Source organism: Myxine glutinosa, chromosome 11 (genome assembly GCF_964187855.1).
Source record: "Myxine glutinosa chromosome 11, kmMyxGlut1.1, whole genome shotgun sequence".
Classification (NCBI taxonomy): Eukaryota; Metazoa; Chordata; class Myxini; order Myxiniformes; family Myxinidae; genus Myxine; species Myxine glutinosa.
In genome coordinates this window covers 23,464,856-23,478,753 of record NC_136271.1, presented here as the reverse complement: position 1 = coordinate 23,478,753, position 13,898 = coordinate 23,464,856, and the positions used below count along the sequence as shown (strand labels likewise).

Sequence of the window (13,898 nt, the reverse complement as noted above, 5' to 3'; positions counted from 1 at the left end):
TACAACCTTCATTGTGTGACCCTCAGTCATCCTGTCAAGTTTGGTTGGGATTGGATAAATAACGATCGAATGTGTCGCGGTGAAAGAATCATCAGACAGGCGCCAAACTGCGTATTTTAGTGTGATTCTGATTCTGACTGGTGGGACGGGAGAAAAAAATGGTTGAAGGACTAAGTCCGCCATTTTTACATTTCCAGTCACATGATCGGGGTAGCCCCCGCAATTTAACATCAGGACCCTGTCCTAATGTAATCAATTTGGTAGAATTTAACTGGTGGTTGTGGAGAAAAAGATTTCTGAAAACAATTTACCAAGTCCGTCATGTTGACACACTTCCAATCATGTGACCGGAAGGAGCGTTGCAATCCCTGTTGCCAGTCAGGAGCGGAACCTGCTGCCGAATTTCAGCCGGATCAGCCCAGCGGTTTGGCCCGGAAAGGTCCAAATCGGCGACGGACGGATGTTGCACAATGATATAAATACCTTATCTGAAATTCTAATTAAAGATAATCTGGAATGAATTGGGCCTGATATATTCTACTGGATCAGGCATTGCATGGCGGAAGTGTGAGCTCCACCGACTGCCCTTCTGGTTCTTTACCCGTTTGGAGTCCGTTATTTGGCAAAAAAGAACATTTTCACAAGTATGTCGATCACCGATTTGTTTGTGTGTTTGTCTGTCCGCTCACTTATACTTGCCTACACGTCACAATTTTAAAACCGATCTTCACGAAACTTCACCAAATGGTAGAGTTCGTGGTCCGACAAAACCCTATATATCTGAGGTCAAAAGGTCAACATAGGCCAAAGGTCAACAACAATTTCAAATTTATAAAATCCTCAATTTTCATCCGATTGACTTCAAATTTGAAAAGGATTTTCATATCTGCGAACTGAATTCAACCACCAACTATGTTTGAGGTCAACATAGGCCAAATTTATAAAATTGTCAATTTTCATCCCATTAACGTAAAATTTGAAGGCGATTTGCATATCAGGACATATTATTAAACCACCAATTATATATTTGTGAGGTCAAAAGGATGCTCCACCGAGTGCCATTCTACTTTGTTCTCTTTTGCCAAGTGTCGCTCCAATCAGTGATTTTTCATCTGTTTGTCTGTCTGTCTGTCTATTTGGCTGCACAGAATAAATATGATTTTCTCTGCAACCGTTGGTCTGTTTGATAGGATATTTTCACCATAGGTGCAACTCCACCTGTATAACTTTTTAATGATAATTATGATGTCATAGGTCAAGTGGTATGGCCGCCATCTTGGAAAAACAGAAAAACGTTGCACCTCTATATCTCCGAAAGCACTAAATAGAAAATATTGAGACATGGCTCATTGTAAAGAACTCTCCATGTGGAATAACTTATGTTAATGATGATGTCATAGGTGCCTCCTTTATGACGTCATAATTCGACAAGTAAAAAACTTCATCCGATCAAGATGAAATTTCTTGAGCATCATCTAGGGATAAATTGGTGGAGGAAAAAAATAATGACGTCATCGGTCACGTGGTTCGGTCGCCATTTTTTCCCCAAGCACAAAAGCCTTAAAAAAAAACCACTGAAAACAGGTCCTGGCGAGGGTCTGCAATCTCTGAATGCTCTTTCTAGTTTTATACTGTTCTGGAACCGGGGTTCTTCATGATGGGAAACCCCTCGAACTTCCCCTGACCGGCCAAAGTCCCACAGGTGACTCCGCAGAATGTCAGGTCAGACCAACGACAAATGTCAATCAGATGGCCAAATCTCCCAGGGTCCCCTGTCTGACACCATTTACTCGGGTGCAACATGGCCCAACTAACCTAGGATCGCGCACTCGGATCAGCCATTACATTACTTAGTTAACCATAACCCTAACCCTAACAACCCTAACTCTAACCCCAAGCGGAATACAAGTGCAGCACTGGAAAACCACTACCGAAGTGAAACAGTGGGGTACTGGGGTAGAACTTCCGGTTATTCACTACGTACACACTGGCGGATCAATGAAGGACGAGAGAGGAGATGGAAAATGCACAACTGTTACTTATAACAAAACAGTGGTGAAAAGCACATTATTTATAGCTCTTTATTCACCAAGAGAAATCAAAAGCAAAAGGCAGGTATGTACAGCAAACAAACAAAGTAAAAAGGTACAAAAGAGCAGACTTAACCAAAGCAAGTATTCCTCCAGTCTTACCAATCCACACAGGACAAGGTACTCATTCTGCAAGGAAGATAGGAAGGAATAAGAGAATGAAAGAGGCAATTTGGAGTATGGGAACGACTCCAGTCCTACCTCATGCCACCAGAGGGATGGATCGGGCCAAATAATATAGGTGGGAGGAGGGATTTTTAATGAGGACAGTGATGGAGTGTTAATGTAGGAGTGGCGTCACAGCGCCTCACCTCACCTCACTCTGGACCCAGTGCAGCTTATCCTGGACCCAACACGACCCAGTGTGGTTCGTTCCGGCAGGCGAACCTTCGAGCATACACTACCATACCCGTACCGAGGTTTCCACACACGACCCAGCTTTTTCTGAGGCGCCACACCAGTTCGTCACAGGTCATCGTAGCTGCACTCCACTGCCAGTTGTTCACCACAGATCACCACCTCCCTGAACCAGGTCGTGCCCTGTGCTTTATAATTGCCAGGCAGGGCGTGGCTTTCCAAGACGTGAAAGTCCGTGCGCAATCATCTTCCAATCCCAGCTGGTTTTCCCATTGGTGTGTATCCAAAAAGGGGTGGCTCCCACTATCATGGTCCTTGCATTTGGTGTGTTTGAGAAGACATTCTGGGTGACAAAGGTATAGAGGTACAAGAAGGTTAGACAGCTGATCCGGAGGATTATTGCTAATTACTTGTTACTCATCGAGGAGTCGGTTGCCGGTTTGAGTTTGGATGGAGGTTATGGTTGGTAATGAAAGAGTGAAGGGCCGAACGAGCAGAGGGACCGGAGATCGAACCGAATGTAGATTGAAAGAAAGAGAGTTTAGACAAATGGCAAAGTTCTAACTTTACATCAACTAAGAAAGAACTATCTCGGGATTCCTATAGTGTAAATAGATATGCTCCCTAGGGGGTGACTTTTCCAAAACCACAACATTATACTTCTGCTGTTTTTGCATGTTTATTTTCTTTTAAAATAATTTTCTCTGCAGCTGCTTTCTCGATCTAATCCAATTGTCCGATTAATTATGATGTCATAGGTCACGTGGTGTGAGTTGGAAGTGCCATGTTGGGGGAAAAAAGAAAAAACTTTGGACATCTTTTTCTCTGAATCCGCTGCATGGAAAAATTTGAAACTTGGCATATGTCAAGTACTTCCCATGGGGAATAAGTAATGCAGTATTAATGATGTAACATCATCAGTGCCTGCATTATGTCATAATTCGATACATAGAACGCTTTATCAGATTATGAAAATTATTGAGGGTGATCTACAGAAAAATTGTATTGGCGAATTAAATTAATGAGGTTATCGGTCACGTGTTTTGGCAGCCATATTGGATATCAAAGAACATCAGCAGTGACACAGATAGCCACCAGAAGAGAAAAGAAAACGTTTTAACGTTTATAGGATTGAAAAGAAAAACCTTTAAAAAACCTCTTCTCCAGATGGCTTACTCGACCGATGCGAAACTCCAAGCACATGATCTACTAGCCTTGTGGAATAAAGTTTTAAAATGATGATGTCATAGGTCACATGATCTGGCAGCCATATTGGATTTTAACCAAAAATGTTTAAAAAAAATTTTTTTGAAAGCGCTGAACGGATCAATGCGGAATTATAAACATATGTTCGACTACCCATGGGAGTATAAGCTTGAAAAAAAATGTCACTGGTCACATGGTGTGGCAGCCATATTAGATTGAAGGAAAATATAAAAAAAAATATATCTCTGAAACCATTTAACCTATCGATGCGAAACTTTACAAGTATCATCCAATACCTTTGCTGCATATAGTGTGAAAACGATGACATCACAAGTCATGTGATTTGGCAGCCATATTGGATCAAAAAAACGAACCATATCCAATCGACACGAAACTTCACAATCATGATCACCTATGCAAGAAGAGGAGAACGAAGAGGAAGATGAAACGGTCTTGGAAGGAATTGTGTCAGAAATCAACGATATGAATTCACCGGGTCAGGATCTGATGACACCACTGAAGAAGTTAATGAAGATGTCGAAGGCACTCCTTCAAATGCTGAAATGCGGGATTGTCTTCACAGTCTGCAAATCGGTCTTGAGAGGCACGGATTTGACAACATGGAAGGGTTTGAAAAATTTCAAGGTGACGTCAGGTATCTTTTGAGGGCATAGCTCATTGTTCAGACAGACATTTGGCGATTCATTAATAATTAGGCCATGTGTACTGTATTGTACAATATTGTACAATCTGTTTGGTTTGATATGTGCAGAAATACCGAAAATGTTACAAATTTTTTTTAAAAACTGTCGGCTAATCTGCAAGTCTCGGTTTATAAAACCATTGGTTCATAAGACCACATAAACCCCGGTCCCAAGGTAGTTTTATTAAGCGGAGGCACTGTATTATAAAAATAGGGGCAATGCCTCTGGGTTCACCTGGTAGAACAAGGTAACCACTGGTAGGCGTGGATGGTGCACAAAATATATAACGGATAGTAAAGTAAATACCTATTTTGGGGGGCAAACCCCCTTTTTTTTTTCATGCCGTGAACAGCCTTTAGTACATCACAGGTGATGAAGGTTGTGGTCAAGTTTCATCAAAACCGTGTGCGTAGTTTTGGAGAAGAAGTTCCGAGTGTTTACACCCAGCCCGACTCATGGACACTGTGCGATGCTAATACCTCACCTGAACAATGCTTGTTCCAGGTGAGCTAAAAGCGGTTCAAGTACTGATCATTAGAGTACTCTACCACTCCCAACATCCATATCAGTGTCAAGACAAGGTGGGAGAGTGAGAGAAAGGAAACTGATGACAAGAAAACAAAACATAAAAATTATGAAGGAAAGTATTTGAAATACATGAACAACTTGGAGATGATTTTCAAGTCAAGCAAGAAAAGCAAAAACCAACTAATGCCGGCAGATGAGATGCCAGTTTAATGGCTGTCCGCTGGACACATTGATGAATCAACCTGCCTGTGAAACACCAGGATGACGGTTTATAGCTGGGTTGGGATTCGAACCCAGGCTGGACAGCTTAGACGAAAGTGTGCGCACCTCTCGGCCATCCTGTGTGCCTGCTCATAGAAATAAGATTTAGAAACACCAAGTATATATTTGGTCTCTCATCAAGTGTGTGTGTCTTGTGTTCTATGGCAGCAAGATGTGCACTTAGTGGGATTGGAATGTGGGGAAAGAAGATGAAGTTGCAGGTTGAGAATGAGGGTGGTGGGAAAAGGTAGGGGAGAGTATGTGCAACTGGTCGTTGATATTGTAAAGTAACAGAGGATTAAATCGAAGGGAATTCCTTGGTGGCCGGATGGACGCGTGGTGCAGGTTTTCTTGAGTGTTTCTCTTGAACTCGTCAGCGAGATCGCAGGTCACTCAAATTTTATCACGAGTCCTTCCTGATCTATTGCAACTTTGTACAGCTGTAGATTTTCTGCACCCTGTGCAGGTAGACAGACACATACAGGAAGTCACATGACACCGGAACAACAACAAAAAGGCTCAAAACACTAAGAAAATTATATTTTAAGGGGAATGCGTTGCATGTATTCCAAGGAGTTTCCCTTTTGTGATTTAAGAAGGTAACCCTTCCTTTCTCCAACAGTGCCAATTATTCCAACCGACTTACACTACCGGTCAAAAGTTTTAGAACACCTCAATTTTTCCAGTTTTTATTGAAATTTACGCAGTTTAATGTCCAGTGAATAACCTGAAATGGTACAAAGGTAAGCAGTAAACTGCTCGAGGTGAAAAAAAAAAGCTTATGTTAGCAAAAACGGGAAAATAATGTAAATTGCACAGTTATATTGTAAGAAAAGGCCTTCTTCAGGGAACAAGTAATGGGTTAACAACTTACAGCTGTTCTGCAGCAATGGAAGTAAATTAAGCCTTGAAAGATGATGCAAACAATTCCGACAGGTGTCCCAACCTCTGCTGATTACTTGATTACAAACCCCCTGTCTGTATAAAAGCAGTATTGGAACAGACTGTTATTACACCCTCTGAAGCATTATTTAAACAATATTGCACTGCAGAATGAATGAATGAATGATCGTTTTAAGGCCATTTTTCACCGCTAGAGCAGGGGTTAGCTTTGCAGGCCCCATGACCTCATGGGGCCCTGTTTGAGGCAATGTTTTTATGGCCGGATGCCCTTCCTGACACCAACCCTTGGTCATGCTCTTACGATGCGCAGGGATATGGTGTACCTATTCTAAATTGGGGTACACACCGGATCATTCATCCCAGCAAGCTGGTACTCAATTTGCCGACCTCGGAAGGATGACAGGCTGAGTCAGTGAGTCAACCACCCTGGTGTTAATTCAGCGATCGACCGGGATTTAAACTCAGGATCCTAGGATCCCAAGCTAGCACCCTAACCGCGAAGCCAACACCAGGCTAATATTGCACTGCAGGAAGTAGTATATTGGAAACTGGAGGAAACTCTGACAGGAAGAGGTCTGGCAGACCCAAAGCCACAACAGAATCAGAAGACAAGTTTCTGAGAGTCAACAGCTTCCGTGATAGGCGGCTCACAGGACAACAGCATCAAGCACAGCTTAACACTGGTCGAAGTAAGCAAGTCTCAGTTTCAACTGTGAAGAGAAGACTTTGGGCTGCAGGTTTGACAGGTCGAGTGGCAGTAAGAAAGCCATTGCTAAGATGGCAAAATAAGAAAAAGAGGCTTGCCTGGGCCATGAAGCACCGCTAGTGGACTACTGAAGACTGGAAGAAGGTCTTATGGACCGATGAATCAAAATTTGAAATCTTTGGTTCATCGCGCAGGGTTTTTGTACGCCGTCGAGTAGGCAAAAGCATGGTTCCTCAGTGTGTGACACCAAATGTCAAACATGGAGGAGGAAGCGTGATGGTCTGGGGCTCTTTTGCTGGATCCAGAGTTGGCGACTTGCACAGAGTGATTGGCACCCTGAACCAAAAGGGCTACCACAGCATTTTGCAGCACCATGCAATACCCTCTGGTATATGCCGAGCTGGTCAGGGGTTCATCCTATAGCAAGATAATGACCCTAAACACACCTCCAGGCTATGTCAAAACTAACTTCGAGGAAAAGAACAAGACGGTAGGCTTCATATCATGGAATGGCCAGCACAGTGTCCAGACTTAAACCCCATCGAGCTGGTTTGGGATGAACTGGACAGAAGGGTGAAACCAAAGCAACCTACAAGTGAAACACATTTGTGAGAACTTCTGCAACAGTGTTGGGAAGAACTTCCTGAACAATATTTGATTTCCATTGTAGAAAGAATGCCACGAGTGTGTTCGGCGGTTATATATGCAAAAGGTGGCCACTTTGCTGAGTCAAAAATTAAAATTAAAATTTCTTAAACAAAATGATTCTATGATTTCTTTTTCATCTCCAATTGTTTATTTGTTCTATGCTTAATTTCAAAGTGCATTGAGACATTAAACTGCGTAAATTTCAATTTAAAAAACTGGAAAAATTGAGGTGTTCTAAATCTTTTGACCAGTAGCGTATGAGGTCGGCCGGAAGATACAATACTGGCCAACTCTTTATAGAACCTGGCCAGGCCTGACATTTGACTGAAGGTGGGAAGAAGTTGGAATTTAGCCAGGGCACTGGCAATAACTTGCCCATCTTCGCAAAATACATCATGGGATATTTAACGTCCACCAGAGCCTCCATTGCTGGCATATACAGGTCCTCTGGGCTTAACGGGCCTCCGATGGCCGGCTCGTTGATGCGACGCCCTGCACGTGAAACGCCAGGGTGGCAGTTTATACCTGTGCTGAGAATTAATGGACGGGTTCTTTGCTAATACATGTATAATCAAAATCGGTGGGTGAAACTATTCCAATGAATATCTTCATTTGCACGTCTTTTGATATATCCCTCCTTTTCCACAAAAATGACTAACGTTATCGGATGACACAGAACCTGCCTTGGTGTTATGTCTTTTGTTACGTTTCATCAGATGTTACACTGAACCCAAGATATTTAAACTCATTTACTCTTATTTTAAATTATGCCTTTTATTTGCATGTGGAGCATTTGTTATTGTTGCCCGTTCACCTCCAGTCCTTGTTTCCCCTATAGGTGATGTTCATATGTCCCCCTTTGTACAACTTATTCAGTATACTCTTACCATATGTAATGAAATTTCATAGAAAGCATCATGGAGAAAATTATTAATGCTGCGATTTACTAATTACACAATATGAATAAATAATGTTTTCATCCTAAGTAAACCGTTTGTAAATCTCTTATGTGAGCCTGTCTTTGTATTGAAACAGACATGCTCAAAACCTTGAAGATAACAGAATTAAAAAAGACAAGACTTTTACAATAGAGGAAAGACCTTCACTTGAATAGATGAAGCCTCACCAAGTCGGTGGTGATGTATTAATTAACGGTTTAATATTTTGGCTTCTACCTGCTCGCTTCCTCCACCTTTTGAGACTCTGTCTCTCTCTCTCTCTCTCTCTCTCTCTCTCTCTGTCTCTGTGTGTGTCTCTCTCTGTGTCTCTGTCTCTGTGTGTGTCTCTGTCTCTGTCTCTGTCTGTGTCTGTCTGTCTCTCCACAGAGCATCGGTGTGGCTGAAGGAGCTTCCTGAGCATGGGTTAAACAAGGTGGTTTGCCCTTGCTTTCCCAGCAGTCGTTAGGGCAGGAATTTGTAATTAGTTCAGGGTGCCAGCGATAGCTTGCCCACTCTTCGAGAAGGACACCGTCCGTCCACCAACTAATACTGGTACCAGATGAACTAATTTCCTCAGTAAACACCAAATAATCCCCCTCCCCAACCCCTCCGATGTCACAACTTTATGGGACAGCAACACCAAAATTTGTGTCCCCTTGCATTTTCAAGAAGAGCACTTTATGCCATAAAAACAAATTGTTGCTTCTTGCAGCAAGTGCATTCTTTTGCATTTGAAATCACCTTTTGTACCTACACATAAGCTGGGGATGAAGGTGTGCGTGTGTGTGTGTGCGTGCGTGCGTGTGTGCACGCACATCTGCAGTGACATACAGGCAGTGCAGAAAGTGCAGATCGCACAGCGTCTGCTGGCCACGGCTGCTTGCCAAGCATGAAAAGGAAGCCACCACCACCAGCGCCTGCAAGACTTTGGCCGAGTGCGAGGGGAGAGAGCACCGCCATGATGTGCTGCACTGCCAAAGGGCTTGTACCAGGGGTTAGAGCCACCTTCTGCTTCCAGTAAGCTTGCAGGCAAACTCCCATGGTCTCCACATCACCTACCAGGAAGGAATACACAAATCAGAAAAGATTTATCAAAGTGAAAATAAGTCAACACATGGTATAAATTGTCATAAGAAACTAACTCGACTCACAACCCAAACAAGCTTTTTTGACCTGGAATGCAGAATGAATATTGCCAGGTGAGAAGAAAACGCCAAGGCTAGTTATAGAAAACGTCCGCGTCTCTGCTCCATCTCCCTGCCCCTCACAAATTATTTTCCAAATCTTCAGATATCCCACATTGTAACTGAGGCAAGCTATCCTTTGAACAGATAGCATGCAACACATTGAACACGCACCAATGGCTAAGTGAGTTCTGACAATGGAAGTGAAAGACATAGCAGGACTTGAGAAAAGACACGGATCATGACATTTTACTTTATCATGTACACACTTTATCGTGTGCACACACTTTATCGTGCACACACTTTATCGTGCACGCACTTTATCGTGCACGCACTTTATCGTGCACGCACTTTATCGTGCACGCACTTTATCGTGCACGCACTTTATCGTGCACGCACTTTATCATGCACGCACTTTATCATGCACGCACTTTATCATGCACGCACTTTATCATGCACGCACTTTATCATGCACGCACTTTATCATGCACGCACTTTATCATGCACGCACTTTATCATGCACGCACTTTATCATGCACACACTTTATCATGCACACACTTTATCATGCACACACTTTATCATGCACACACTTTATCATGCACACACTTTATCATGCACACACTTTATCATGCACACACTTTATCATGCACACACTTTATCATGCACACACTTTATCATGCACACACTTTATCATGCACACACTTTATCATGCACACACTTTATCATGTACACACTTTATCATGTACACACTTTATCATGTACACACTTTATCATGTACACACTTTATCATGTACACACTCCATTGAAAAAGAGGGCGTGGCTCAGGAATGCTCTAATCATAGTAATGCCTCGTACCTTGCTCGAAGGCCTTTGCACATTTCATTGCAGTGTCTTCCAACTCGTCCACAGCTGCCACCAATTCTGGTTGTCGAGCATACCAACGACGTATGACATCCTGTGACAAACGCATGATCAGCTATCTATTGAATAAATCACTCGGTTTACCAAAGGCCAAATGGCTTCGGCCTATAATACGTAGTCACATGGTAAAGTCAGCCATCCAGAGGTGATTCGCCAATGTGATAGCGGGGACAAACATTGGTGTGATATTCGCCGGCAAAACAAACGTGTACCGCTGCAAATCCCAGGAGAATTTTAGGATTCGTGAAAATCTTTCAGGATTCAATGCAAACAACCAATCATGGGCGACTGACTCGGTATGTTCTACCCAATGGCAATTTGGGGGCGAAACTCATGCAAAACAATTATTTTGATGTCTATTTTTTTTTACATCTTACTATAATTCACCAAATGTCTGTCTGTCTGTTCCCAGGTACCGCAGAAACGGCTGAACCGATCGCAACGAAATTTTGGGTGGGTAATCCTGGGACCCCCTGGAGTAAAATAGGCTATATTGTTTTTCCATTTTTTCCCCAATTTTCCAATTTTTCCAATTTTCCAGTTTTTCCAAATACGATGGAATAATATTTACCGATATGAACAGTGATGTGGCTTTTATTGAAATTCTACAAATACTGTTTAGATTTTGAAGATTTGCGTGTGATATGATTTAACGGATGTTTATATAAATCGTTTAAAATAAAATAAAACCTTCAATTTCTGATATTTTGCCTTTTCATTTGGGCCTCCCAATTGAAGCCCCGCCCCTAGGGCAGGTACCGTTGCTCGTTAAATTAATGCATCAATCGTAAGTCTCTCATGGGTTGAAGCTAAATGGTGATCCTACTATTAATTAGCAATTGGTCACTGGCTTTGACACCAAAACAAATGTTTTATTACGGACCCTAGGTATCAAAAAGCCACGTGTCGAATAAACGGTTTAAAATGGCACCTCGCCACCATTAGAGCATTTAAACTGTCAGCCGAGCCTGGTGTTGGCTTGAGATCATTTATTCAGCTAAAGGAAGGCCTCCATCATCATGAAACATCAGGCGATACCTTCCTAATGATGTAAACATATGGCATGGGGATACACCGAGAATGAGGTGCGATAGCATACCTGTTCACAGAAGCGAAGATTGCCTATGAGGGTGTTGAGAAGTGAGGGTCATTTGCATTAAAAAGGTGTCTATTAGCCTCGGCCTAACTCAAAGTAGTTTTACATGTCTATCCCGTTCTGCCCGTCTCATGTAGGGGTATAGAGATAGTGTTGTGTCTCTGTGTTGTTGGGAATGTGGAGATGACACGAGCTCGATGGGCTGAGTGGCCTCCTTCCGTGTTTGCGTTTCCTTGTGTGTCGTCCATTCAATGTCTACATGACGATTAGAAAAGCCATATAAGCCACATTTAATGCTTGTTCAATAGATTAAGTGGTGGTTCGTGTGCAGCCACCCGGCTGCTGGTTGCATCATTTTTATGTGGGCGCGTCTGCCGCTGATGCAATGCCTCTCTATAACCAGTAATCTGGTACTCATTTTGCCGACCTCGGAAGGATGACAGGCCGAGTCAACCCCACCTGGCGTTAAGTCAACGGGATTCGAACTCAGGACCTTAGGATTCCAAGCCCGCCACCCTAACCATTAGGCCAACACCAAATAGATTAAGTGATGGAATTTTAAACTGCTTTTCAAACACCTGTCCTATAGTCATACAAATAAGAAGCATGCCCGAGGAATAAATAGCGGTATTGCAAAAAAAAGGTAAATAGAGGAGAAACCTGCAGCAAGTTGCGAGCAAGTCGAGTGCGCCCAGTGTAGACAAGTACCAGACGTTCCTCCAAAATACGAGTGTGTTGTGGATTCAATGTCTGCACCTCCACGTGAAGAGGTAACGTGGACTTAGAACGCCCGAGCTTCACCCCAGGATACAGACCTCCCAATTGGTCTTGCCAACCACCCCCTGCACAAAGGCATCCCCCATGCATACACAACATTTTAAACAATTATCTGTACCATGTACAAAATATAACGCAGAAAAGTGTTATGAAGACTGAAGTGAGAAAGTGACAAGATATTGCAAGAAATGATCAAAGGAATTAACAATCGATTCATTCCAGGCAATCCATAATGGAGAACGACATGGCCCAAAACAGTGAGAGCATCTGCAGCTTGCATCATATGTGCAGGAAATGGTACAAACTAGTAGCAATCCAAACCAGTAGTGAGTGCCTGTTCCAGAAGCAACACAGCATGCAGCAATGAATGCCGATCGTAAGGTGTGCCTCGGATTTCTCCCAGCACAGCCAGCACTGCACCGGCAAGGATGCTGCTCGTACCTGTGCATCACAATGACACACCATACCGGAAAACTAAATGTGTTACAAATCACACTCACGCGTTCTTTACATTCATTTGATTACCCAAACCATGAAAAAAAAGTACATGAAGACCGAATGTGGCGACTAATTATATTTGAGATTATTGTGGCAGGATTATCATATTATGATCTATTCTAAAGGTTATTCTGGATTGTGAAACATGTTCAAACTGGAAAGCGAGACTGGTTCACATCAATAGGACAATACTTTAACACAAATTGCAAGAATATATATATGTATATATCCATACACACAATTAACAAAAACATGCAAAGGCTTTTCTGCAGGCCCGGGCTTTAACCTTTAACCTCAGGTTGGTGGAGGTCAGGAGGAACTACATTGTTACAGATCGCGGTTAGATGTTATAGACCGAGCGGTGGTGTAAGACCGCGACCTAACAAAACTCACCCGATTCACCCAGACTTTGGCCGTATCGCACCCCAGCTGCTCAATGAGGGAAAAGACGAAAACGACGCAATGCAAAGAGGAAAACGAAGACAAAAAGGTTGGAAATACTACTAAATTTATTTACTATTTACACACATAAGCAAAAAGAAAGCAGTCACGTTTATTTACAAGCACATAAGACGCAGGTGACACAGGGAAAATACTAGCTTATCGTTATACAGACTTAATTAACCCCAGGACAGAACAAACAAAGACGACTCACACGGGGAATTGCAGAGTGGATTGGCTGGAAGGAGGTTCGTGGCTGGAGGGGGAGGACGGCACGGAGCTGGCTGGAGCTTGATCCTGCACGGGACGTCGGGCTGGACCTCGACGGCCGCTGATGTCACCGATCCTGTCGTGTGCGTGGGATCACGGGTCGGATCACGGGTCGGATCACGGGTCGGATCACGGTCAGAGCCGACGCGCTGGTGGGGGGTCTGGCGTGACGGGTTCTCTCCTCTCTTCTTTTGTTTGGTCCAACCACTCCGTCTCCAACGCAACCCCTCAACGCAATCACTGAACGCAACCACTGAACGCAACCACTGATGACCAACTCAGCTCTTTGTGACCCTCCTTGTCTCGGCTCAAAAGTGCATCTCCGTTTCTGCTTCCAAGCTCGACTCTCAAGTGCATCTCCGTTTCTGC

At 43.2% G+C, this 13,898-nt stretch overlaps 1 protein-coding gene across 5 annotated transcripts in view; it reads right to left on the bottom strand.

Moving 5' to 3' along the window:
- Positions 1-2,056: 2,056 nt before the first annotated feature.
- FCSK (fucose kinase) overlaps positions 2,057-13,898 on the bottom strand; it is an 86,200-nt gene continuing 74,358 nt past the window's right edge. For 2 of the 5 annotated variants that reach the window (XR_013624923.1, XR_013624924.1), the window contains exons 23-28: positions 12,642-12,761; positions 12,204-12,385; positions 10,382-10,481; positions 9,173-9,396; positions 5,132-5,604; positions 2,057-2,790 (exon numbers count right to left, since the gene is read on the bottom strand). Coding sequence is in view for 2 of the 5 variants with exons in the window: in XM_068130329.2 (XP_067986430.2) it covers positions 5,540-5,604; positions 9,157-9,396; positions 10,382-10,481; positions 12,204-12,385; positions 12,642-12,761 (707 nt within the window). In the remaining 3 variants the exon portion in view is untranslated. Of the gene's footprint in view, positions 5,605-9,156; positions 9,397-10,381; positions 10,482-12,203; positions 12,386-12,641; positions 12,762-13,898 lie in introns of all 5 variants that reach the window. The other 3 variants (XR_013624922.1, XM_068130329.2, XM_078786487.1) reach the window with 3 other exon arrangements.